Below are 27,127 nucleotides of genomic sequence, written 5' to 3' on the forward strand. Positions count from 1 at the left end.
GGGGGGGAGGGGCTGGATTTCCTTTGGAGCACAAGAAAGTTATCTGCTATCTTTCCCCATCTACCCCACTGTGGCGCGAACGGTGGGAATTGGGGAGGCAGAGATATGCGCCGGCGCAAGTGAAGAGGGCGTCCACCCACACTCTCATGGCCTCAGGCGAGGGCGCAGCCAATGATAGGATTCGCGTCCGTGTTGGCTGCGGGCGACTCTGCGGCGAGGCTAGAGACGGAGGAGGGGGACATGAGGCCACCAGAAGGAGGCAGAAACTCGTGTTATTGCTCTTCCGTGCCCGTTGATCAGGGTAGACGTCGATTATGTCTGTGAAACTGATCACGTCTACAAAACAAGTAGCCTGTACAGTCTTTGGAAATGAATCCGCGCTGGTAGTAGCATTTACAAAACCGATTTTTTCGAGTTACAGGTCAACTCGATAATTTCAAAGTTCCACGCATGGAAATGCATGCTACTATGACGTCTGCTACACACTACTGACGTACTTCTCATATTGGAGTCAGTTTAGTAGAGATATCACTTATCAAGGTAGCAGACAACAGTAAAAGCGCGAAGAGGCAAAAGTGTGATGGTGTAAATGAAAAACTTGAAACCATGGACATTTATTCGCGTCTATGGATGACTTCAACAAAGGTTTACTTTGTAATGAGACACCTGCTTGTTAAGTAATAAGAAGCCTTTCAAAGCTGGCCAAAATCACATCTCTCATTCTCTACCCACGAGATAATAGTTATTCAACGCTGTAAGCAATACACGCATCAAAGGCATGAGCCCAGACACCTTATTGACATACGAGAAAAAAGCACCTAGCAATTGCAATTCCCAAAAAAATCTTGTGCATTTGGTACTAGATACTGAGACAGCTTCCTGCTCTGCATAAGTACCCATTACAAATGACTCAGATGTTCAGACAAATTGCGCCAGGCCGAAGCTGTTTTTCAGCTACTACATAAACGTTAGAACACGTTTACAAATACTGATGCTGTTAGCAGTCGACAGAATTTCTATTCTCATTCGTCTACCTTCTTTTATTGCTTTAAAAATCTCGGTATAACTTGGCCGGTCCGGTATCAAAAAAGCATTTAAGTTAACTTTTGGCGAGACATAAAACAGGATCTGGTAGAAGGGTGCTGAGTGCCTGTGAAAGCATCTAACCTGATAGAATAGTGTTTAGGACAGGAATTTGCTTTTAAACAAATAAACGCCACTGGGAAAAATACCATTAGGAAGAAGATTTAAAGGACGGGACTAATTCAGTATCTTCCTACCCTTATTCTATTAAAACCGAAGTGGGAGTTAGTTTTGGGAGTCAGTGGAGCAGGAGCAACAGGGTTTGGAGTTTTCTAGTATCAATAGGACTTCTCTTCCACTAATTCACCAGTCATGGCAGTTTCTCGACGAAAAATCTTTTTGAGTACCCTCAAGTTGAATGCAGATGGACTTAAGCAATTCATCACTCCCACACACAAGGCATGGAAAGCCTTGTAGGGGTGGAGGGGTAAATGCCTTAGACAGTGAGTGGGTCGTTTGGGATCAACCAATGGCGCCGCCCCACTTAACGCTGCAGTACAAAAACTCAAAGCCCTTCCTCATCATAATTCAGTAGATCGGTCCATCAGCAAACGGTACATTCGAAACGGTGGGACTTTATGGCGCACGCGAAAGAAGTGCAGAACTGATCAACACACTGAAGCTCACTGTCATTTGCTAATGCATGATTGTGGGATTAATTTCACGACTCTCACTTACCGGTTGGTACAGATGCAGTTTACAGGTTTAGCTTGATTAAAGCATCACAGAAAGTTGGTTTTCAATATTCCATCGAAGAAAATGGAGTCTTCTTCATCATCCTCCAGGTTCATTAATGGAACCATTGATTTGGAACCACTCAAATACGGGCGGTACGCTGTTCTGCTACCGCATCTTGATGAGACTTTTCTGCGGTTTTATAGCCTAGTTAAACTTGCTTGTCAACTATACAAGCATCAAATCATAATAGGTCCGTTGAGCTGACATTTTATGAGGAAGAGGATAGATAGCTCAATAAAGAGCACCACGACAAGATTGACACATATCTACGCTTAATAGTGCAGTCAAACAGACAACCACATCAACTTTAAAATAATGTAAAATGACAATATGGTAACGTATAAGCGTACCTTTAGGCTTCATGAGAGAGGCCGCATTAGAAGACTTGGAGGTATGACTGGAGTAGTAGATCAGTAGTCGACGCCTACGATCAAGGACGAACCAGCGTCGCTTACCACGCCGACTGCGATGGAAGAGCGCCGCCATAAAACCACCACTTGGCGACGTGACACGCGGGGCCCTTTGTCTTGCCCTTCTTGTAGCCGGTGAGAAGAAGGTAGAAGAGGAGACAGTGCTGATATCAGAAGACAATCCCTCAAGCAATGAGTTGTCAGCGTTATTGGTGGTGGGCGCGGAGGTGACACGAGAATCGACTTTGTACAGGTAGCCAGCACAGGTTGTTGCATCGACATGCAAATGGGGCATCAGAAGGGGCGAACAGAGGATGTGGCCGCAGGTCACTTCAAGGTGGTGTCGAAGGTCAAAGGAGATGTCATCGGGCACTGGCAAGTAACGAGTCAACGGACGTGCCTAAAGCCACACATCACCGGATGTTAAGTTGCATACGACATGCCTTTATCTGGGCACTGCATGTTCAGGTGGCTGGCCACTAGATACATTCAGTAGATCTTAATCATTCCCTTAACCCAATTGTCTTTTTGATATAGCATGAGTGCAGCCATGAGTGACCTTGATAAGCTTTTAGGTGGCTAATGATTGCTGAAATGATTGGCTATAATGAAAGAACCGCTTAACTAAAATTATGCTATACCATCTTAGATGATCAAGCAAAAGGAAGCTTTGAAATGCTTCATAAATATAAAGAGCAAACCCAAGCATTCGCAAAAAGTAGACACTCCCTACAGTCACAGCTTTGAGTAACCAAAGTAAAGACATCCCAAACATTGATTAAATATCAATTTCGAGGAGCTATTGCTGTTCAGTGCGGACCATACGCTTTCCTATACAAATATCTCTCAACCTCCATCACCTGCTGCCAGATTCAACTCGTACTGATTATCAATACCTACTGCTGGTAGCCGAGTTCATGAGCATTCACCACATGGAGCAGGTAACGTTGTCGCCAATTCCTAAGTTCCCATTTTCGAGTCTTGCGTGGTTAAGTTGCGATGAGCTTAAATCAGTGTAGAGAAAGAGTTGAATGACAGTGATTGACGTTGTAGCTTAAGGACTTGTTACCTCACTTACAGTATTGCTTCTAGATAGATGCTACGAAATAATGCAGCTAAGGTATGAAACTTGTTCTCTGTGGAACATAGTGCTGGCTCTAGTTCCACTTACAAAGGGGAGACCTCCTCGATGCAGTTCACTCTGTATAAAGCATGATATTCACTAATCTCAAAGCATAAAGTGCTCTTAACTAAATAGATACCACCTACTATATAAAGTAGGTCCGGTATATCAGCTACGCAACGACTCATAGTAGTAAAAACTGGAAAACACCAAGAATCACATTTAAAAAGATGAGGTTCATATAAATTCTTTTGTGTCTTGCTCATGCCTATGGGTAATAACAAGCCGTTTTCTAAGCAGGCGGGATTTCAACCTCCTCAGGGATAACTCAGAGGAACAACGCTGCTTAAAAGGTGTCCAGATATTTAACAATATTTTAAATTAATGAGTATGATGTCATTGAGCAGCTAATCACACAGCCTTTTAAAGATATATCCTTGTCAAAAGAAGGGATTATAACTTCCCTAAATAGCACATGTTGCGGCCATCCTTGCCCCAAAGGCCGCAGATGTTCAGTGGGCTCTGACTAGGTTTTTATCTGTAACAATGTGAGGGAGGGAAAAGTGTCCTTAGCAGAGTGAAAAAAATACGGAATCCCAACATTACCTCACCATCCTGCCATATTTTTCGTGTAGCCACAGAAGAGGTCCTTTGACGATGTCGAATGTAGACCTCGTCAGAGCAATGAATTGGTAGCGATTCCTCACGAATCCACTGTTGTTGATCTCCCCTTAGATTCGTGGAGGGAAATAGAGGTGGAACAGCGTGAAAGATATTGTTGGAAGAGGAAGTGCACGAAGATTGATGGAGTTCATTCCCAATAGGAAGAAGGGAGGAATTGGAAGAAGTTGCCGCTACGTGGGGATTCAGACCTCCAGGCAACGAGGAACTTGTTTGTGGAGAACCAGTAAAATTTTCTCTTTCGGAGAAATGCTGCAAGATGTGCAAAACTAATTTATTAATCTCTTAGCAGTGCTCTTTTACGGGATCATAAAGACTGTAGCTATGCTTGACATTTCATACGGTAAGAGCGACTTCTGCTTGCAAGTAAAGGTGACACGAAAATATAAGATTAACACTGAAACCTCGGTGGCATTGCGTCCCTTCTCTATGCACGGTAACACAGTCCTTTTGTAGGCTAATAATAAAACACCGTCCACCAGAGGATGGCCTTATTAAGTCTGCTTAGCGAGCCCATTTGCTACACTGGTGATGACGGTAGACAAATCCGTCCTAACCCGACTGTCAAACTTAAGTGTCCAAGGAGGGGAGAGTACGCCTTAATCATCTGTTCGCTGAATAAGTGGAATTCGGACAGGCGACCGACCCACTCTGATGTGCAAGGGAGAAGGGAATTTTGAGCTCCCGCTGTACGACATCATCCTCCTTTTGGCAAGTGCTCCTTTGGATAGAGTTTAGTAAATAAATGTACACTTCACGGAACCTCGAAGAATGAGGAAAACTGAGTAACAAAATGATGTTTATGTAAGGCACGCGTTGATTAACTCGGGTTTCTCTACCAGCGCCTTAAAACTAGGGCTCCCATCATGTCTTACCTGTTCACAGACTACCAGTCTTTCTGTGCCATTGAGTGGTATGCCGGAAATGCCAAGAAATTGCCTCCTTCTCCGTTTGACCCCGATTACAATAGCAACTCTTAATGGGCAGTCACTGACCTCGGCCAAACAAGTTTCGCATTGCCTAGGCAACTTTTTAATGCAATGAGAAAATTTGTTTAGATTGAATCTGTAGCTGCTGAAGCATCTTTGAATGGTTTCAAAGAGTGAAAGCTGTTTTTTTTTTTACCAGTTTGGAGGGGGGGAAATTTGAGAGAACAGCTGAACCACCCCAGTTCAAATCGCTTCACTTCGTTGTCAGTGCTGAAATACTGATGTCTTGGAAACAATATTGAGGAGTAGGGCAAGTGTAAGTCACGTAAAGTTAGGTCAAAGATCCTGTCTAATCTTTCACCCGTGTTGATACCATGCGTAACCATTGTCTGGTACACACAAGCCTTTCAAAGTTGTATGTTTTGGCAAATAAATTGCATTTTATTATAATTGTAAGAAGATTTTACCACTGACTATGCTGGCTAAAAGCCTGAAGAAGGGCTAGGAACACCATGTCTTACTTAAAGTCAACCGTCGATATGAGTACCCGCCCTCGGGTTCTACTTTTACGCCTCTGTTCCGGTTGAAAAGGTACCTGTCGTCACCTAGTATCAGGATTGGATTACCAGGACTGATTGCTTCCGTGAAAAACTGTGTCTGGACGCGCTATATGTTGGTTATCCGTATGAGAGGATTTACATGATGGGGGTTTAACTTGAACGTCTCTTTACCTTTTATAATGAAGCAGTTTGAGAAATTGTATCACATGTCTGTGTCAGGTGCTATGGTATCATTATTTGGCACAAGGCTGCCTTAAATGGGGATATGACTTCCTTAAACTTACAGTCTCGTCAAAACTACAGCCATTTTGCTGGTGAAAGACAGGAGCTGTATTGGTTGGGAGAGAGATCTTGTAATCCATCACCGCCAGATTGCTTCGAGGATGTCGCATGGGTGAGCCGGTAGAGATGAGGGAAGGTGGGAAGTGGGCAAAATCATCGTCCCTGCTGCAGTCGGTGATTCGAGAATCAGGTTTAGCGACACGATTTGAATCTTCTTCCAGGGGAGGTGGGACACCATTCATCACTGAATTGCCTAGAAGAAAAGGAAGATAGCTGAATTATCAAGTGGGAAACCGGATACTCAATTCCACTTAAAGGCTCCTCTCTATCTTATAGTTCTGATTTATAATTTACCCTCACAAGGGAAACGTCAAGGCGGACTTTTTGGTGAGGCTGACTTTTAACAAAATGTGGCAACAGAACAATGCCCAACTCAGAAGCAATATTTCAGAAACCGCATCCCTTAGGTACACACACCAGCTTCAAGCCTCATACACCTCACACGATCCCAAGACTTGCCCTCGAGGAAGAAAGGAAGAAGTAAGGGAGATTCAACACCTCCCCACGTTTTCATTCCCTCTGCATTCCTCTGATCGGAGTCCCCAAGTTCCAAGTGTTACCTTCCACCGTTTCTTGGCATTGGTGTTGGACTATCACGTGATCGAAGTAGACATTTTGGAGATAAAAGTGAAGGTAACTGGAGACAGCTTCCTTTTAAAGTCGATGGACACCTCGTCCAATCTACTTGTAATCCTTAACCGTTTTTTGCCTTGCTAAGCCCTAACAAAAGCTATGCCATATACATCAGATTTTACCATTTAGTTATCTTTTAATTTATTTTATGATTTGATAGTGAAATTTTGTTCTCCGTCTTCTCCCTCGTAACCTAATATATGGAAACCCGACAACTTTGCAAAATTCACCCGCCGTCCGCCCTCCCCCAAAAAAAAATTAACATCAGTACAGGAGCAAAGCGGATAGAAATTTTGTCGTAAAAAGTTAACAACAGGGCCTAATTCGCCCCTTAATACTAATTTTGGCTCTCTAGCATTCCCTTTTCTACCCAGGGGGACAGATGGAACTAAGGCGAAGCTAACACATTCATGCCTGGAAAGGTGCATAACACGAGTGGCAAAGTATCCTCTGAACGATAGAGGGTGAATTGAAAGGGTTCAACCAAACTACTTCGTTTCTTTCCTACCCTATAAATAATCCCCAACTCGAGGGAAGGCGATAAAAAACGAAATCTGACTTTGGACACGATGATCGAATGCTGCTTGTTTATAGCTGACGGGTTTTCTTGACAAGGGTCTGCAATAAATTCTACAGCTAGAAATGCAAGTTGGCTGTATGTGAAAACGGTAGGGTTAAAAAATTTATGATCGGGTTTGACATTTTACATACATTTTGGAGAGAAGGATCCACTAATCGCCTGGAAATTAACGTAATCCGACTATTTTGCTGCACAGTTTTTTTTCATAAGGAAAATCCGATTGGTCGCTTCCATTATCCCTTTGAATGCTAACGAACGATTTCTCCCTATTTATAAAGTAAAAAGAGGCGCCGATGTGTGCATGCTTTTGAAGCTCTGAGTGTTTGCTTTCATTGTTCTTCAATCAGACGTCCCACGCATAGGCTGAAATTTCACAGGATTGAATGCCTGTCGAGGTGTTGGGAGTGGTAACAGTACCATCAGAGTCTGGAAAATCTCTACAAAGTGCAAAATCGACTGCCTCTGGAGCATTTGTACCATGCATTCAAATGTTTTTCGTCTGAGAGATCGAGCATTTAAGGGACCTAACTCACTAGCAGTGCTGCCTGCTTCCGCCCTGATTGACGACAACTGGACTTAACCGGCTCTAACAAGGAAGGTGAGTTGGTTATTAGTGAAAGGAAACGCCACCAACTGTTGCTTATAGTGCCACTACAATATCATCCTTTTATAATCTTTTGAAGTGAACCTCCCTCTGGCCTAGATTGAATTTTCTACGTCGGTTGCGGTGAGAGGAAAAGGTGAAATCGCTAAACAATCTTAGGCTTAAAATTGGCAGTTTTGAGTAGGCTCAGAAATCATTGTATTTATCTATCTTTTTTAAAAAGCAAAAAAGGATCCTAGGAAGTTTTGCCCTTTTTATAAAACTTACAATTGGATGAATTGACGTTGTCGACAAAGAAGTGATCCCCTCGATGGTCATTCTAAAATTAAAAAGAAAAAAAGGAAGTCAAGTGCAAATTTTTTATAGATAATCAGCATCTTAACAGATCTGACAGAATTGACAATTGACACAAGTACAAGGAATGTCGTAGTAAATTTGTTTTGGTTAAGGCGTTCAAGTCAAATAGGGACTTTTGATTGTCCACAATTGTAAAGAGATGCAACCTTGAAGGTACCACACGTAGAAGTCAACGACAAATGCTTGTGTGCATTAATTCATTTCTATTGTACATGTCACGACATTGAGGAGGGTGAATGAATGGATAACTTTCTTGTCAACGAGGTCATCAAGCCCTAACGTCTAAGTATCTACGCATCATTCGTGCGCAGGAAGTTGCAAAGTTTAAATGCTTAGCCGCTCAGAAGTGCGACCATTCAATGGTGATTTGTAGGCAATAAGGTTTCCGTTGGTGACCATTCCACCTTCCGCCTATGACTAGCATCGATGACCAAAGAACAACACTGTCCTATGGTTATTCAGACTTACTAACATCCTTTTGGGTTGACCTGGACAGAAAAAATGCGACCCTTTATTCTATTGCCCATATTCCCATCTGGTGTAAGAGTACTTACGTTCATTGGATCTAGTGATCCACCACAGAAATGCACAGGAGAGTCCTTGGCAGGGGAGGAGTATATTGGTGAACTATTGGGTAGAGGCCGGTTGGAAGGAAATGCTGCAGTTGGATAGGTATAGGCGTCCTCGGGACTTTTCTCCCTCAAAACAGTCGATTTTGCCTTTTCAGGGGTGGTGATTACTGGAGAGCCTTCGGTGGACGTCTCCTCCTGTAATTTCAACTGAGCCATCAAACTCTCCTTCTCCTCCTCGTACTTGGTTTTGTCCTGGTAGATACAGAAAGTCCGCATTTAACTGTAATGATAAGATATTTTATTAGGCGTCTTCTTTATTATGGTCATCATTTTAGTGTCATGTCCTTCAGTCTGTGGCTGTGCCCTTTCAGCCTTCCCTTGCGCTGAAGAACCCCCGTGAATCTAAAAAATCTTCTTTTACATGCTAATTTAGAGGGGCAATTTAATAGCAGAGGTGCCTGCTAGAATTGCCAGCTATAAATAAGCATTTACAGCCTAGTCGTTAAGTGTTGCTACATCAGGCGCCTTCCTTCTATGACTCCATAACGGATGGCAGGCTATTAATGCGGGTGGCAAGAGTAAACCTTCATGCAAACAGCAGGGAGGCCAAATTGCGAAGGACTGAAAGGTCCAGCCAGCAGCAGACATCATTATGTTGCCTAGGGATGTGTGATTTTAAAAACAAAGGCCGTCGGACAGTCAATGCTGTAAATAAATCTGTTTTGACATTTACAAGAGAGAAGGCAATATTGTTCAAGCCAATCAAAAAGACAAAGCTACCCAAAGGAAAGAAGAGAAACTGCTATTGCTCCAATGAATTGCTTATACAAAGACCTAATTCGGTATTTATTCGATAGTTGTTAATAATAATGCCCGTTCAAATCAAAAGGAGACTGCTGTAGTCAGTGATAAGTGGTAATTGTTCCCCATTAGAGGTACCCTTAATCAAGATGACAGTTTGGAATGCTTGGAGTGAGTGAATGCATTTAGCTGGTGACACACCACGTTTCTTGACAATAAAAAATCAACGAGAGTGGGTGAGGGTGTGGTTACGAACTACATGCCCGGACAGAGAAGGTCTAAACCCCGTAGCTATCCATTCACATCTATGGAGGACCTGAAGTTTAGTATGATACAGCAATTGTGTGCTCATTCGACGACGATCGCATCCGTGGCAGCTACGTTACCGGACCACGACTCGAAAGGCTTTCCTTTGAGTATCCATAATCGTGGACAGTCTGATCCTGGATACCCGGCTGCTGCCTAACCATTGTACCGTGAACGAATTATCCTGTAAAAACGGCGCACCCACGTCGGATATCACCGCACAGAGGTGTTGAATACCGCAATAATTTAAAAAAAACTTTTAGACAAGGCAAGTCAGGACTATCTGAGAACGGAACAGAGATAAGTCATTTCACCACGGAATCAAATGAATATGAAGATGGCTTTTAAAGTTACGCAGTGGGTTAGACTACGCTAAAAAGTTTGAACAGAATCGACAAAGTTGCAGAATTTGCTTGGTAGTGGAACAGCGGAATTGGTGTGTGGGTGTGGCTGTTGGTTAGGAGCAAAATCAGGCACTACCTGCTCCATAAAATTGTCTACTTGCTTTTTTTATGTTTCGATTTAACATGGACGGGATCCACAAAGATTTGAAGTGAATTTGTTCATGTCCTACTAGAGACAACTTGAGTTCGGTGCCATCAGTTGCTTTCACAGAGCGAAAGTAGACATTGCGGAGTAATACGGATTGAAGTTCCACCTCAAGAAAACTATTTTACCATGACTAATGAAATTTCACGCTGAATTTTTCTCTTTTTGGAAAGTGAATGAGCTCTAAGCCACCACATTCCGTGTCACTTTGTTATCATTACTGTCAAGGAATTTTGACATCCACACGTTTTAAAATTGCTCCAGCAACATGTGCGCAGGTAATTTTTGTTAAAAGACAACATTTTACCATGACTAAGGAAAAAAATCTAACAATATGAACTTATTTTTAGTAATTGAGAAGAACAGCTTAAAATTTACGGGCCATGGATGAGCCTCATAGGATCTTCTCAGGTCACCTGCACTGTGAGGGCTTGTGGGAAGTCTGTCCACCTTCTTAAATGAGATACAGATCTGCTCTGAACTACGACATTTACAAGGATTCTTATTTATAGAAGCCAAAAGAGTGTCCAGCCTCAGCCAGCGCCTTTTTCCTACTTTTATTTTCCAAATGACCGCTGATCGGATTTAACCATGAAAGTCCAACACCAACGCCAAGAAAGGACGTGAGGTATCACTTGGACTCCGGGAACATTTAATTAGGGGAATATGGAGGAAAGAATTGAAAACGTGGGATGATATAGTATCGCCCTCTCCTCCTTCCTCAGGGCAAATATTTTTGAGATGGTATGAGGCGTGAAGTTATGGTGTACGCTTTAAATTTATATCGTACTGGGTAAATGAACCACAGCCCTGATTGCTTGACCTTCAACAAGGAGGTGGTTACATCATGTCAAAGGAAGAAATAATCTCAATACTTTTCGTGAGTGATTGACTGGAGACGTCAAGTTGCACGATAACTCTTGCATCTGGTAAAGGTGAAGCAATTACGCTTGCGGCCTGTCTTCTCGATACTAATGACTGCACCTCGAAGGTGTGGAATAAAACTTCCCTCTACCTCTTGGAAAACAAACTACACTAGTGGTATAGTTGGCAGAATGTTTTACTCCCATGGGATAACGGAGAAACTCACTAGTCGTGTAGGATTTGAAATGGTAGCGCATAAGTGACCCCCTAGAAGTTGTCATGCAGAACCTTAAGATGAACTGGAAGGAAAAGTACGGCCTCGGCCACATCTACGTCCACGGATTTTTTCAGACAATGTTTCAAAAAATTTAAAGTTATGTGCATTATCTTTACTTAGAAGGCAATCACATGACCACACAAAGAAGGGGCAGCAGACGGGTGATATGTAAGAGCGGGGTAGGGACAAAAAGAGCCAGGTGTGGGTAATTCTAACTTGGCTCTTTGAGGCAACCCGACTTGAAAATCGTAAGTCATAAGGTGCTTGTGTCTTGTTGGGTAAGGTCAAAAGACCACAGCGGTGTGTGTGTATTTCAATGCAACCTTTCAAAGTCTTTTTTAGATTCTCTCTTCAGTTAAGACAATGGCACATGCATAGTGTTGCTCTTACTTCAAAAAATTACAGATTGCAAGCATTTTAGTCGCCCTCTTCTTCCACATATGGTCACCTATGTCAGTGCCACTTTATTTAATGCATCATGCCTTGGACTACATGAAAATCGGCACCTCCACCCTTCTCTTAATTTATCTTTTAATCTGTCATCTATCAACTTCAACATTCAAATCCAAATTTACCACAGTCTGTCCTGTTTTTTGTCTTATAAAAGCACCGATGTCATATCATTCATTTTCATCCTTCTATTCGTCAATTGGATGTCTAGAGAGGTGTAGCATCCCAAAATCCTCTCAAAATGCCACTAATAAATAAATATTTGACCAAGGATAATTCAACTTCAGTTTTGTCAGATAAAATTGCCCTTCTTTCCAGTTATTTTTTTAAACGATTTCAATGAATGAAATATCCTTATACATCTGGCAACTTGACAAGGTGACAGGTTGTACTCACTTCAAGATACTGGTATTCCAGATCATCGATGAGGGTCTTCTGTTGTTCCAGACGCTCTTTAAGGTGTCGTAATTGGTTTACAAGGTCTGACGGAGCAGATCCGTATTTCCTTTCCGCAATCTTCACCTCCGATCTGACACGATTGTGTTCCAATTCCAGCAACTCTAGCAACGCCCTCTCGTGTGCTAGCTGGTTGCTGAACTAAAGAATACAAAACAAATGATGTTATCCAACTAAAGGAAGAAAAAAAGGATTTAGTAGCCAATAGTAATACAGGAAACTGCCTCTCGGAGAGAAGGCAGAAAACAAGGCTAGTGCTGATGTTAGGAAGCTTTATCTGTACCGCGTGTGTTACTACCTTCTTAGCCCTTCATTGGTATGGTAATTAAAACTATTCCCTCACCAGCAATGTGGACATTTAAAATTCAACAAGGCATGCAACCGTGACAGTACCACGAGAAGTAGTAGGCGGGTGACGCGGCGGACCATCTCGGACATCTCCAACCTAAGTAACAATCCTTGTAGGCAATAGTGAGTGGTTACAAGGGGGTATTCTTGTAGACAGAGGCGTAAAATTCAAATACACCCAAATGTCTACTCGTACTCACAGAAGACTGCAAACACAGTGCGGCAATGGAGGGCGCAACACTGGTAGGATATCGGAATGATGTCAACTTTTCAAGGATTGTACAAGGGGCGAGCATTTCTGTAGTGATAGCCATTTGACATTCACTTCTTCCTTCCTTCCTTCAAATTCTTGTGTAAACTTTACGCTCCATTTTGATGAAAACACCCTTCGTAGACGAATGTTACGTGTTAAAATGTCAGTAAAGGTCGAAGAAAGAGCGAATTCTGACCAAAATCTTTAGTATGCGCTTTATCTTGCATTTTCCCAAAGAATTATTGTTGCCTTTAAAAGTGATTGACGCATAAAATGCCTCTGCACCCAATGTTTTTCAACCACAGATTGCATAACATGGTATTCTTCTCAGTCGATTCAGCTTTTCGTTTTGCCCACCTCTGATTGGCCATCCATCATTTAGTCTCAGAGGTAAACTGACCACCGCCGTCCACCACAAAGCACGAGTTGTTGCGACCACTGGTTAGCACAAATGGCTAGGAAATACCTCTCGGCTACTTATAGAGCTGGATGTAGATAAGGCAAGGAAAGAGCCAAGTCGACCTACATTTTATCTACTACAGTAGGAGTGATGACAACTGTGATTAGCAGTGAGGTCAAACCCACTGGACTGGGTTGGGATCGAAACCCAACAGGGTGGAAAAAGAGGTCATGAGGAGAAGTGCGGTTGCATGGGGAATAGTAATTGCCCTTTGAACCTTCTCGACCCCGCAACAACTTGAGGTCAGTTGCAGGTGAAGTTTGGAAGTTTTTTAGGTGCCCAAATTAGCCCGGACTGCACCGCAGCCTCCGGTTATTATCGCCGTATATGCAGTTGGTATGGCAGGGCAAAGAAATCTTCTAATGTTTTACCTCTACGAGAAAATAAAATGGACAAACAAGTGAGTCCGCATGAGGTAGTGATGACTCGTCTCCCACAGTAGTAGAAAGTTGATGGATTTTAGGCAACAAGGCAAAAAAACATTGCAAATCAGAGAAGTTTTTACTGAATCTAGGAAAAGTTTTTCTCCATTTTTACTAAAAATTTGATGACGGTTCAACTTTTTTCCCATTTTTATAAACATTTTCATAAAATTTGTGGTTGAACAGTTGTTTGAAAGGAGAAGAATGCGAAAATATGCAGATTTCGTGTTCTAGTGTGCTGAATTCGGAGAAAGCAAAAAAACATAGGAAAGAGAATATCAAAATAGCAAATGCCTGTTGTTTTTCAAGAGTTTCTAAGTGAAATTAGAGCTTCTTCCTGTAAAATTCTCCATTTATCTTTACATCAGTTGCAAATGTTCGTTTAAACAACGGAGTGGGGAATTTAAAATCAGGTGGAAAGGAAATGGACTGGAAAAGGGGAATAGGCTGACTTGAAGAAAACCACTCCGTGGAGCGTAAAACGAACTGCAGGTTTAAACAAAACTCTACCTCTCTCCTTCTGTCAATTGTGTAACTAAACTAGCTCATGCTTTTGTTTTCTTTCCTCCAAAGACAGCATTTTCCTGCAGTCTCCTCCCTGAAGAACTTCGGTTGGAAACTCGATAGCAACTTCGCTCAGCCAACCAAAACCACTTTATACATGTTTTTTTTCTAAAAAGCGGAACAGTAAAAACCTGACCACATTCATTTTTTGATTTGAAAATGTCTACTGTCTGTGGAAGTATCGGGAAAAAATTGACTATCATCCCTTGGAGGAATGCCATCAGGAAATACGAGTGACGAGGGCGAAACAACACCTCCCTTCCATTCCAGTCTACCTGCTTCTCAAGAAGAAGAACTGCCTTTGCCCACTTGTTTGCTTTGACTCCGGAAAGTGAATAGCTCATCCTGAGCAATCGCCCCTGCAAGAAAAGTGGTCAAGGTGGGAAGTGGATGGATCGTTTGAACACAGCCAATGAAATTTTTGTTTGATTGATTAAGAAAAGGACAAAAAAGGCGCATTCCTGCCAAAAACTAGTCACTTAGTCTGCCTGGCAGCCAACACTAGAGCAGCATATTGACAACCCCTACAGCTTCCAAGAATTCCCTTTCCCAGTTGATGTAAGTGTTAGGTCATTTTTTATCACCACCTTGCCAAAGGTCATCCATGGCACGGTGATACAGCGACTTGTAATTTACTAATTTTATCAGAGAACACGTTGAACATATTTGGAGCTTGGAATCAGTCAGGCAAAAAGACAAGCTCAAATCAAACTCATCAGGTTTATCCCACGCCTTGTGGCGAGGAAATAAGTTCAAGGTAAGTAAAATAAACGGCAGAGAGAGGGGGAGAAACAATAAATCTTGTTTATATTTACATATCGCGTCCATTTTACACGTCCCTAGCAAGCTTAACCGAGAACAGTACGAGCTTCTCCTAGTCAGATGGCAATTTTTGCTTTATTGCCACTGACTAGTTGGATTCCAAAGTGATCACAAGGATCTCGGACATCAATGGAAGAATTTTAAACCAGTCCCTCATCGTAAGGGACAATGGAGTAATGCATTGGAAGAATTGCGCTAACGTAAGAGAAAGACCGATCCTGAAAGAACCGTACTTACCTACAATAACCGAGCCTCTGAGTTGCTTTGCGTTCCAATGTACCAACAGATAAAATTGTGTCATTAACACAAAGGTGGAAATAACAAGCGCGTTTTCTTACGTCCTCGTTACCCTTACACTTGCCGTCCGGTTTAGACACCGGTGATCAACACGGCAGCAGGTAATCGTGCAAGCAGGTGCGGCTGGTGACAAATAGAGTGCCTTTACAATGTAAAATGAAGGCGTACAACTTGAACAAACGATGATGGAATACCTGGTGTGGTGTGAACAATTCATTGACGGTCTTCAGTACGTCTGCCGGTGGTGATCATGGTAAACATGAATTCGACCCCAGCTTACTCTCTTAGTGGTCATTCCTGTGAACGCCTGATCGCACAATAGACCAGTTAGGGAAAAGATTTAGGAAAATGGGCATATTCAGAGAGTCAAGTCAAGCTGAGTAGTAAGATAGCTTTTAGCGTTTAGATGCTTTCCCGGGCGTGAATTGAACATTGGAATAGTTTCAAAAACACGGTACGATCCTGGCAGAAAAAGGAAGTCTTGCTTCCACCCGAATGGGTATGCCTTTTGCTTGTCAACTTCAAAGGCTTGAATTGAGGTAAACACACCATCGTATCAGCCTACCTCAATCCTCACGGCTTCAGACATCCGGTTGATTTGAGCCAGTTGAATGTGAAGAAGGCTAGCTAAGGTTCCCGTGGTGCTTCTGGTCTTCTCCTGGCGCTGTTGTGCTCGCAACTGAGTTGGTACTTTTGGTTTCGGTGGTGGTGATGGTGGCGATGGTGGTGTTGGAGGGGTCTCAGGTGATCTTGACGCCTCTATGGATTGTGCTCTTCTCACCACCGCGGCACCAACTCGAAGGCGACTCATCTCCGTCGCCGCACAATTCATGAGAGCTGCAACTCCACCAGTCGTTAGCTGTTTGGCGCCCTGCAATAACACCCAAATCGACTTTAATCCCTTCGGCGTGGCGCTTTACCGTCCATACATTCTCTCCCACTCAAGGTGACTAATAAACTCGTAACTTGCCTCCTAAATAAGGAGCATAGTGTGTAAAAGTTGGACAAAGTGGAACAAACAAGTTGCGAAAGCTTAAATAATTTATTTCAAGCTAAAAAGGGAGCTCTTTTGTGCCTGCCATCTGAGATGCGGACAACATTGTTCGAGCCAAGAGCAACTTTAGAGGGAGGCTAGATTTAAGAACTCCATAAAATGTAAGGGACAAGATGATGCGATTTTATTAATAAAAAAATATTATTACAAGATATGCATTTACAAAAAAAAATATCAAGAGAAGATTGTATTATGCTGGATATGTGACACTGTTTCAAAAACGCCGCTGACGCTCCCTTCTTTTTGTTTAAAAAAGCGAGTGTGCGTCTGTGCACCTCCATGCATCACAGTAGAGCCAGAAGGCGTCATTTTTTAGCTGACCGCTGAACGGGTTTGAGAAGAGCCAAATCTTGTTTCTAGGCCGTAATTATCATCCAGGGTGTCGAGACTGATTCAAGTGTTCGAAAATTCACACACTGTTTACCAAAGCGTAGCCTAAGTGTCAACATCACTGATTTTTTTTGCATCAGCCTAGTGATACTGCACCGTACTACAATTAAATAGGCCATCATTTAAATCTCGCATCCCAAATACGAAATTAACTCATTCAGGATTGCATTGTTTAAACGGTTTTGACTTTAGAGGATGATAAAGAAAACCTGACCTTAGCCATCCCTATTTTTACCCTACTCTTACGGTCCGATTAAGGAGAAGTCATCATGAGAAAGTCGAATACTGGGGTCAGGAAATGTTGATTGTCATCACATCGAACTTTGAGGACTGTCGTCGAGGCAACATGGAAAATGAGGCCGCATTTTCCTTCCTCCCATCTTAGGGTGCTTACTAGGGTCTTCCCACGAGCCTTTTTACTCTAAGAGGGTCTTAGGCTGTCTTCATGAATGCGACTTTCTCCCCTCTTTTGGGTTCACCTATACTGGGGACGTTTTATAAGGCGAGGAAATAGTTGGATCTGCAAGAATCAAGAAGGGATATCACGATTGGGGTTGTTTGAGCTTTAAAAAAATGAACAATTGCGTCCACCACATTAACAAAAACAGAGCTGACATCTTTAATTACCTGATGGGTTTATAAATCACCTCACTCGGAAGAAATGGTAGAAAAATAAGGGCGGAAAATTTACTTTGATATAATTAATTGATCCTCCGATATTGTGCCTTTTATACTACGAAAATTCTTGAGATCGAGTCGTAAACAGCCTTGGATGAAACTGGAGCTTGTTTATCTTATGCAAACAGGACCGTAAATATTTCAGATGGCACAAAAATTTGGCAGTATCTACTCACTAAATACAAATTTTTCCTGCTATAATAGCATTTATTTGTTATATAAAGTATGGCGAAAGAGACAATAGTAGGAAATAATTTTAAAATTCTTTAAACGAACCTCTGCAAGTACTAATTAGCAAGTTTTTATGAACCAAATACACGTTTTTGGAGCTGTAATACAAGTTCAGGATTACCAGTTTTCACACTTAAAAATGGATAATTTGGAGTAGAATATGTAGGTAATTTAGTAGAACAAGCACATTAACGTATCTGCAGGCTTTATTTTAATCAGCTACTGTAAGCGTTTCGAATTCAAAATGCGCGGAAACCTGAAGTTGTTACCTTAAAGCAGTTCAAAGTGGCGCCTCACTCATGATACGTCGCTGGTGGTCCACATAAAAAGACCGTGGCGAGGGTTAATCCTTCTAATGAGTCGACTCAGTTACTCGGGATCCAGTGTTGGATACCGAACTCGCAACTGAATGTCACGGTGGGCGACACGAATGCGCTCCGGTTTCGCTACATTCATGGGTTTCCACTACATTAACGACAACTTTTCTTGGACTACATTATACGTGGACTGTAACGATAGGTCTTCTTCTGACACCTGGCATCACTTAACAATCGAGTGGTTGCTGTCTGGGTCACGACAACGATTGAGGGGTCAAGAAAATGCCAGCTGGGGTAAGCTGCCCACCCTCCTGTGTTGATGCAGGCATTCCGTGCCGCCTAACCGTCAGGAATGAAATTTGATAGGGTGAAACACGATTAATCATGTTAAGGCACGCACAGAGATTGCAAATAACGGACGTCCAAGAAAGGCTTCCTCGGGCATTTAGAAAAAAAAGGACCAAAATTTCTTTTTTAACCTCGGCGACTTTCACTAGGCTTATCCGACATCCAAGTAGTAAGTCAGACTATGACATATTACAAACAGACAGACTGGCATACAACTTTCGACTTCTTAGTTAGATCTCGTTTTTACTTTTCAAGAACTGGTGAAGATGAAACAACTATCTAGGTGATAAGTCATTTGTTTAAGCGTATCACTCCATAGCGGTGAGTTACAACCCGGAAGATTTAAAGTGAGTGACCTCAAATAAATTAAAACCTGGAGAAAACGAGTATGTAAGTCAAAATAGTGAATAAAACGAGACAATAAATGAGTAATTGGGTTAATGATAAATGAGTAGACAATAAAGTGGCTGGCAAATGAACCAACAGAAAATTTCCTTAGTAGAAATGCTTTTACTAGTGTGATTGGATAAATTGGCTTACCGCCATCATAGGGATTAATTCGGATCAGACGCCGGGTCGAAAATAGGCGCAAACGTGATCCTCTCAAATGCCTTCACACTTTGAGGTGATTGGCTACCGGTCTGGCGCGTTGCTAGGACAACTAGCTTAAGAGTTTGAACAATAAACTAGCCAAACTCTCAAACCACTCCACACACTTAACTGAGTGCAAACACAAAGTAAGTGATTTGTTTAGATTCTAATTTACGGCTAAAACACGATCCATGTCCTTACTCCATTGTAAAGGGGAATGGTAAACCACAAACTTTTAATTATTTTGCACAAAACAAAAATTATTTACCAAAGCCTAGATGCTCCTATCGCCTATTCACTTGTCAAACATCCCAGAATCACTTTTTTATGTCAACTGAAAAAGAAGGAAAACAGTGTACCCCTACCTTGGAGAATTTGTGGCTGGAAGTCCTTTTAACGGGAGACTGAATCACGGCGTTGCGTTGGCAACAGGCTAAACCTTGCTCAGATAAACACAGGGCCTCTGCTTCAGCTTCAATAAGCTCCCACAAGGCACCCTCTTCGTCCTTCTCATCCTTATTTCGAGGTGACAATTTTCCATTCTTTCGAGGCACAAATCCAAAGACTATTTCATCTGCATCGTTTAATGTTGGATCGCCTTCTTGGCTGGATACTTGTAGGGGTTGTAGGTAGGCTTGAAATTCTGGACATTCAGAGAGGAGAATAGGCGAGGATCCATTCATCGCATTGTCGTCATCATCTTCGTCTTCGTCACCAGCATTTGCAGCATCACCCTCTTCCAGCTCTTCGTCCTCATCGTCCGCTTTATGGGAGTGGGAATACCCTCTAAGTAGTGCTTCCACGTCCTCCAACTGTGGTGATGCATCATCCACATCGTCTTCTTTATTATGCTCCACTTTACTTCCCCTACTCGCAATCGCCATTTGGCCGTCCTCTGCTGAGAAAGAACGAGCTAAAGTGCCATTAGTCTTAATACACTGGTATCCGCCGCAATAACGGCTGTGGTGATTCTGGCCTTGAGACCCAGCATCCGAGAGGTCCAATTCTAAGCGAGGCTTAAACGTCGCTGCCATTGTCCGCCTTGGTAAATTTATATATATATACACAAACAGACAGAGAGAGACAAATAATCCTAAGACATTTTTGCTTCGCTGACTAAGAGAAGCGTGATGTAGATGCATGCACCGAAGCAGACAGCCGCCAGTGTAATAAGTGACCAATCAGACGAGAGAATGAGACGAGTGACCAATCAGAAGGGCGAAATGGTGGGCCACTTGCCAGCATGCACGTGCACCGGTCGCAGAAGCAGCGGACGTGGTCTGATGCGTTGCAGTAGTCGATTTTTCGTGCTAGGGGGAGATGACTAATCTTGGCATTTTCTATTGTCAGTGAATAGTTTCTACCTGTTATGCAAATCTTCCACTACCAAAAGCACCAAAAGTGCTTTCTTTTACGAAGCCGCTACAATTTGTCAACGCAGGGTATCCAGGATGATGTTAATTGCAATCAATTTCACAACAGACTCGATCTCAGCCACATATGTTTACTTTAGTGTGCTTGTGCCTAAAAAGGTCATTTTGTTCAAGGATATGCACAGTTCAGCCTTGAGAGCTATCCAGGGCACTAACGGTTGTTTAATGTGTAGAAAATATTTGTGCATCTAGTAACTGCGCAGACCGTTTGGTCGCCATGATTTCGGACACGGATGCGAAAATCACCAAACCCTGAATGGATGGCACAAAAGATCCTCATAGAAAGATAGCGGCGATCTAGTTATTAAATGCTGAGACGAAACTAGACTCGGTCTCTTTGAAATATGCCTTTATGAAGCTGCCGAAGATATTCACAATAATGGAAATGGAAACAAGAAAAGGAGTCAAGCGGTGGTGAATCGAGAACAAAAATTTCGGAGAGATTGGAAGGTGGGAGTTTTGCCTGCAAAGCTGTCTTATGTATATAATCCGATGGATATCCCTTAGAGTGGATGTTTCCGCAAGGAGAGTTTGACACGCGGAATGTGTTGGATGTCGTGGAACCGCTGGACTAGAGCGAGACAGGACTTGGGAATCACAATAAGGCAGTTCACACCAAGAGGGCGAAATTGCGGATCTGATGAAGCCGATGTTGGTGATCAAACGACCTTTCCGGTGGCACTTTTTGACGACGGACTGATTCCAACATTTCATCTCCTTACTACATCCTCAGTAAAAAGTTCATTTTTTTAGACCTTATCTCCAAAGTGCGTAATTCAGATTTCCCTTTTTCGATGGATGCAGGTATGAGTGGATGTGAGAACCTTATTTCCACCCGGCCTGTAGGCAGTCATATTAAGGTGTTTGTGGGTGCGGAATGGGCTGTGTACCATCAAGCCTCAAAAAGCTGGAAAACAAGGAAAAGTACATCATCCGACCAGTTCAAGATAAACTGTACCTATCAAAAGACCAAGGAATGATCCGCTCTTGTTTTTGTGTTTCCACTGTGCAGCCCATCAGGAGTATATTAGCCTATCAGAGATGTCAAAAAATGTCAGATTGTCATATGATTACACGAGCTCGGTGCTTAATCACATCCAGTAGGTCCTAACGTGAGTAAGGACGCAGTAATGTGCTTACACCTCCATCGAGTGGGTAGGAATTGTCATGGAAATGGAGAAGAAAAACTACATCTCGTACGCATGTTGGACACTAACAGATGACAATAAGCTTGAAAGCCTAATTTTCCTTTTCCAGAAGTTTATGCCTACTTTGTGGTGCACTGTAGACAAAATTTTTCAGCTTGATTTGGCCACTTGTTTAAGGTCAAACATTTGAAAGTGACATCTGTCTTTTTTCTACAGTTGAATATGCTTTAAGGGTGCGAGAGAATACCTCTTCCCTCGCCTTCTCCTCTTTTTTCTCGAGAAACAGCCGGGATTAGTAAAATCTTTAGGCTAAGCAATCTACTCCTAAAGGGAAAAGCAAGACCTCATTTTTTACACAGAAATTTGAATAGCTGAGCATAATCGACTCCCTGGAAGTCTTTATGTGGAAACTTCGGATGAGGTAGAGAGGGAGGTGCTGACTCAACCACATCCACATCCATCGGTTTCCCCAAATAATGCCTCTTCAAATTGAAAGTGATAACCATCCTCTTTTCTTGGAAGACAGTTACATTATCACTTGCGGAGTTCACAGTAGATGGGTGACATAGGTGCGGAATAGCGACGAAGGCGGCCAGGTGTGGGTTGTTTTACTCGGTTCTTAGAGGAAAATCGAAAATCATCAGTCTTAAGTGGCTTGTGTCTTGCTAGAGAGGTTTAAAGACTACATTGATGTGTATTTTTAAGCCGTCATTTTATTACAAACCGCTTTTACTTGTTGTGATTTCTGCCCATTCATGGGTAGTGCCTACTAGACGGCATACATATTCCGGGCGGTTAGGTAAACCAGTCCAGTAGCAAACTTTCAGTGTAGAGCTCACAATGATTAGTCTTGTGTTGTGGTCACGACGAGTCCTCCAGTGAAATGCAATGAAATTGACGATGGAATTTCAGACGATATGACAAAATTACTTAATAGGAAGCAATGGCTAGTGGGTAATCTCAAAGAAACAAATCCTCTGCAAGCTGAACTGATATGTAGATGGGTCCAAAGGCTTGACGGAGTCCATATGCTAAATTCCTCGCAGTCCCTAGTAATTGTGCCCACAAAGTGATGTGAGGAAAAAGGCTACCATAGTTTTTGCTCATAAAGTAAATCATTGCGTTCAGGAACAAGAAGTTGTATCTTCTTAAAGGTCATTTTCGTCTAGATGATTTCTGGATTCCCTTTACTAGCAGTTGTTCATAAAACTCCAAGCTGGGATTGTGGTACACGTGTACCCCACTTTAACCCCTCACCAGTGAGATGCCCCAGATTGAACAATCTATGGCAGACGGTTTACTTCAGTGTTGTTTGGATTTGGTAAATGGCCAAATGAAGCAAAATGTGTCCTCTCTTACAGTGTCTTTACTTATAGCTGCCTCTAAGTCATTCCTTTTGTGAGTTTGTTCTTGACGTACGGAAGGACTGGAGAGCCTCAGGCTTAAATTGATGTCCATTACAAAAAATGATGGAAGAATCCGAAGTGACTCACGGTATCGCATGTGGATGGCAATGAGTAGAATATTCTTAAAAGTTCAAAGATGAAAAGTCATTACTAAGGAAAATTGGCTGTTTTAGGCAGACAATCTCCAGGGGCGATGAGGAGCACGCTCAGGATAATATTGCCATCTGATTTTTTGCTGTATCCGAATATCACCGATATGATCATTGACAAGTGAAGTGTAGACAATAACTCCATAACTTCTTAACAACTTGGGTTTTATTTAGATTTGACGAAGTACCGCTATGTTGATCGTGAGCTGGAAATGGCGGAAAATTTCAGCATCATTTTTGGTCAGCCGCAAAATTTATTTCATGATATATTTGCTACTTGCAATCAATAAGTAGAATAATCCAAAGGGGATATAATGCTTGCTAGGAAAAAAACAGGGCAAATATGAGGCAACTAATTAATCTTACCAATAGATACTAAATCAAACCACCTGATCCCATGTAAAAAAAGCCAAAACAGCCTTTTTTACTCGTTTCTGGTGGAATCAGTCTAAACAGGAAGACTGGAAATGGTTAATTCTAGAGTGCAAGGTAAAGCTAGTTTGTGGTAGCCCGTCTCGCTCCTTATCATTTATAACACAATATTTGTCAAAGCTGGCAAAGATTACTGCTCCTTTAGTGGGCGTATTAGGTATAAGAATTCCAAGTTTACTGCCAGAAGTGGTGGACATTTCCCTCAGTGAACAATCTACAAGTAAATTAAAAAGAATTTTGTTGCTCCAAAGAAGCAGTAGAAGTGACAGCATGGGTGCCTGAAGGAGTCATGGTATCCGTGTCAGGGTGCCACTTTTAAGCCCATAGCTCTCAGACCCATCTGTAAACCAAATATACACTCCTCCTTCACACTTATTTCCCCTCATTCCTTCTTTGTGGTTGACATAAAGCGAGCTACACTGGAAACAGATGGATAAGTTGAATAACCTTTTCAAGGGAAAGCAGCTGGTGTGGACTGCTTAAATTGTGAAGACTGTTATAGCTGCGTCGACTTCTTCCCACTGGCCGGAAGTCGCTTAATTTATTGCCCCGAAATGAACGAAGACACAATGGGCTGCGTACGAGTTGTTATGACTGTAGCGGCTTATACGATAATTTGAGGACAGAACACCTCATCTTTTTTAAACGCAACATACTTATTGCTAAGCCTCAACCAGGGTACCTGAAGGGACTGTTTCCTAACAAAAGACCCAAAAAACAAGCTTCTTAAGCAAATTTGCAAAATACACTACCACCTATTGTAACGAAAATTTTCTCATTCCCTCCTTTTTTCCCCTCAACCAGTTAGCTGGAGACGACTCAACCCCCCGCGCTCATTTTTTTTTGACTAGTAATAGGCTTCTTTCCGTGTTTCTACGTCTTTCTTGTGTCTTCACCGATTGCTTAGAGCTTCACAAGACTCATGTAGATGCGAATAACTCTCTAAATAAACTAAGGTGAATTACCAGAAGAAATAAAATGCATTAATCAAGTCAAAAATGGGCAAGAAACCAGATATCTACTGTCTATCTCGCATATTACCAAGTGAGAGGCCAATGTTGAAATCCTTTAGATATTGGCTGTGATGAGGTTGAGGCTAAGTCTAGGCCTGAGACTGGAATTGTGACAGTAGCTTCCTCCATTCTATCCCAAAGCGAGGCATAAGACCATCACAGACACCACTTCCGAGCGATGGTGCAGGCGTTGCAAGGTCTTGTGTTGTCTTGTGAAAATACTACATTCCATGCACTAATTCAGCAGTCCTGCCTGTTTCTCAAGAAGGAAAAGAGAACTAATGAAAGGAAGGGGAGGAGGGAGAGAAGGAAGTGGAGGGAGAGCTTCTCTGGCACAGCTTCGAGGGGTAGACAGTTGTGTCGAGATAATCCACCTTAATCTCCAACAAGCCAACAAGCCATTCTGAACGACCGCACATACCCACGAACAGAATAGACGCGGTCTCCTAGAGAAGAATGAAAAGTATGGAGTGTGGAGTGGATATTTTAGCGAATAACCAAAGATGCACTCTTTTGGTAGAAAATAACAAACCATTTTGCCTCACAAGTCAATCATTTTGCCAGCCAAGCAGGCAGACAATCGGGCAGTCAGTCAGTTGGCTAATCAGTTGATCAGTAACCAATCCAAAGTAGCGCTATAAGTTGCAGGAAGGAGGGAACAAATCGAGCCTATTGTCATCTCCCAATGACTGACATGTGGCTGACATCTCTTTACTTAGTTCTTTAGCTTCTTCGCTTACATTACCAGGAAAATTTTTAAGAGCTTGAAGGAGGTGTAAGCGCATTGTTCTATCAGCACTCACCTCAGACATCATCGCGTTAGTCCTTAACCATCCTGTTGAAGGATAGATGGTCTTTAATGAATGTCATGATTCCTCATTCCCTATAAAATACCATTTTATGGCCCATTTGATTCTCGACCGCACCTTTTCCCGATGCTACACAACGGGAGAAGATCCTTCTCACTTCTACCGTAAAATTCATCATTTCAAGCCGGCGCTTTACAATTTGAGGGTTTGAAACGTGAAGAAGGTGGTAGAAGGGCCGGGGTCGAGTACCACGCGGATAAACTGACGCTTGTGTGTCGATCTGTTTATCGCAAACGCTGGCATGCCTTTGACACGTTCCCACACGTCTCCACATGTCCTTAAGGTGGGCCGCACCGAAATTACGCCGTCACTTCAAGCACCTGATTCTTTCAGGTAAACAACTGTACAATCACGAATTGGAATTCTTTTTAGAAATAACTTTACCTTTAGTAACACCTAAATGCTACTACCAACAATTTAAGTAGGTGGCAACTTGTATCAATGGGGTGATTTAGCATAAGGCGAAATTAAAGGCACAAATTTCTGGACAAATGCCCTCTTTCGGATTCCCACTTGCCTCATTAACCATTCTTGCATCCCTCTTTGCATGCACGAACAGCCATAAAAATGGTGTTTGCCATGTGATGCTGACGAAAATACAAATTAGCAAACCCTCATCTTCTAGAATCAGGGGAAAGAAAAGCTAATAAATGGGAAGAAAATCTCGCATAACTTCATGCTAGGCGCTTTCTTTAAGAAAATGTACCTTATGGTTCCTAGAAAGGCAGACTAATGGAGAAGCAAAAAGCATTACAAATCCATGGTACAGCTGAGAGATCTGAGGGCCACGTCGGAGTGAAGAACTTACCAACCGTGGTGATTGAAAAGTCCGCCTGGTAAGGTGGGGGCGAAAAAGCAATGGTAGTGGGAAGAATAACTTTCTTCTATGAGACTGTTTAGATTTTAACGAAGGCCATCACTTTATGTATAGAAGACCATGTCTACTTAATTCATGGATACCTGCAACGCACTGGTGATGGAAGTGTTCAGCATGAACTGTTACCTTGTCAAAGACGGCAAAATTGTGGTCAAGATAGATTAACTTGACAGACCTCGCTACTCCCTGAAAATGTGTCAGAAGAACCACTTCTTCCTCCACTCCCCCCCTTCCCTTTATTCTTCTTCTCTTGTCCCAGTCTCAATCTCAGCCTCTGGCCCACCCGAATCCCAGCCATTTTCCAAATGATGGCAGCATTGGACTGTCACATGGTCATATGCGAAATAGACAGTAGACAGCTGGGTAAATAATGGAGAACAACAAAGGTGGCTAGGGCAAGTTTTTCCCTTGGTTAATCAAATATGATGAGTCCCCCTTCGGGAAAGGAACAGCATGCATCTCAAACCTTAACTCATAAAATGTATTCGGATCCATTTCTTACTGTAACTTGGACCTAGCTTGGTTAATACCCATGAAAGGGACCCAAAGAAAAAAGAAGCTATTCACTTTCGGGCATGTTTGGGTCTAGTACAACCACTTCCGACCTTCTAGCTACAACTGTGAGTTTAAAGTTGTTCTTTGTAAGCTTTTGTAAGGCTAACAACTCCAATTTTTCCTGTCCTTATCTGTGTAAAGCTCCTCCTCCTCCT

The 27,127-nt window shown here is 42.4% G+C and overlaps 1 protein-coding gene across 1 annotated transcript; it reads right to left on the reverse strand. All coding sequences in view use genetic code 11, as the record gives it.

Annotated features, from left to right (window-relative positions):
* Nucleotides 1-46: 46 nt before the first annotated feature.
* EGR_06320 (Pleckstriny-like domain family B member) lies at nucleotides 47-20,124 on the reverse strand (the record flags this gene model as incomplete). Its single annotated transcript, XM_024495569.1, has 10 exons — nucleotides 47-336; nucleotides 2,172-2,631; nucleotides 3,961-4,287; nucleotides 5,809-6,059; nucleotides 7,951-8,002; nucleotides 8,595-8,864; nucleotides 12,256-12,456; nucleotides 14,638-14,721; nucleotides 16,047-16,352; nucleotides 19,456-20,124. 10 exons carry the CDS (start codon nucleotides 20,122-20,124, stop codon nucleotides 47-49), a joined length of 2,910 nt encoding a protein of 969 aa, XP_024349967.1.
* Nucleotides 20,125-27,127: the final 7,003 nt, after the last annotated feature.

Source organism: Echinococcus granulosus (genome assembly GCF_000524195.1).
Source record: "Echinococcus granulosus chromosome Unknown EG_S00055, whole genome shotgun sequence".
Lineage (NCBI taxonomy): Eukaryota > Metazoa > Platyhelminthes > Cestoda > Cyclophyllidea > Taeniidae > Echinococcus > Echinococcus granulosus.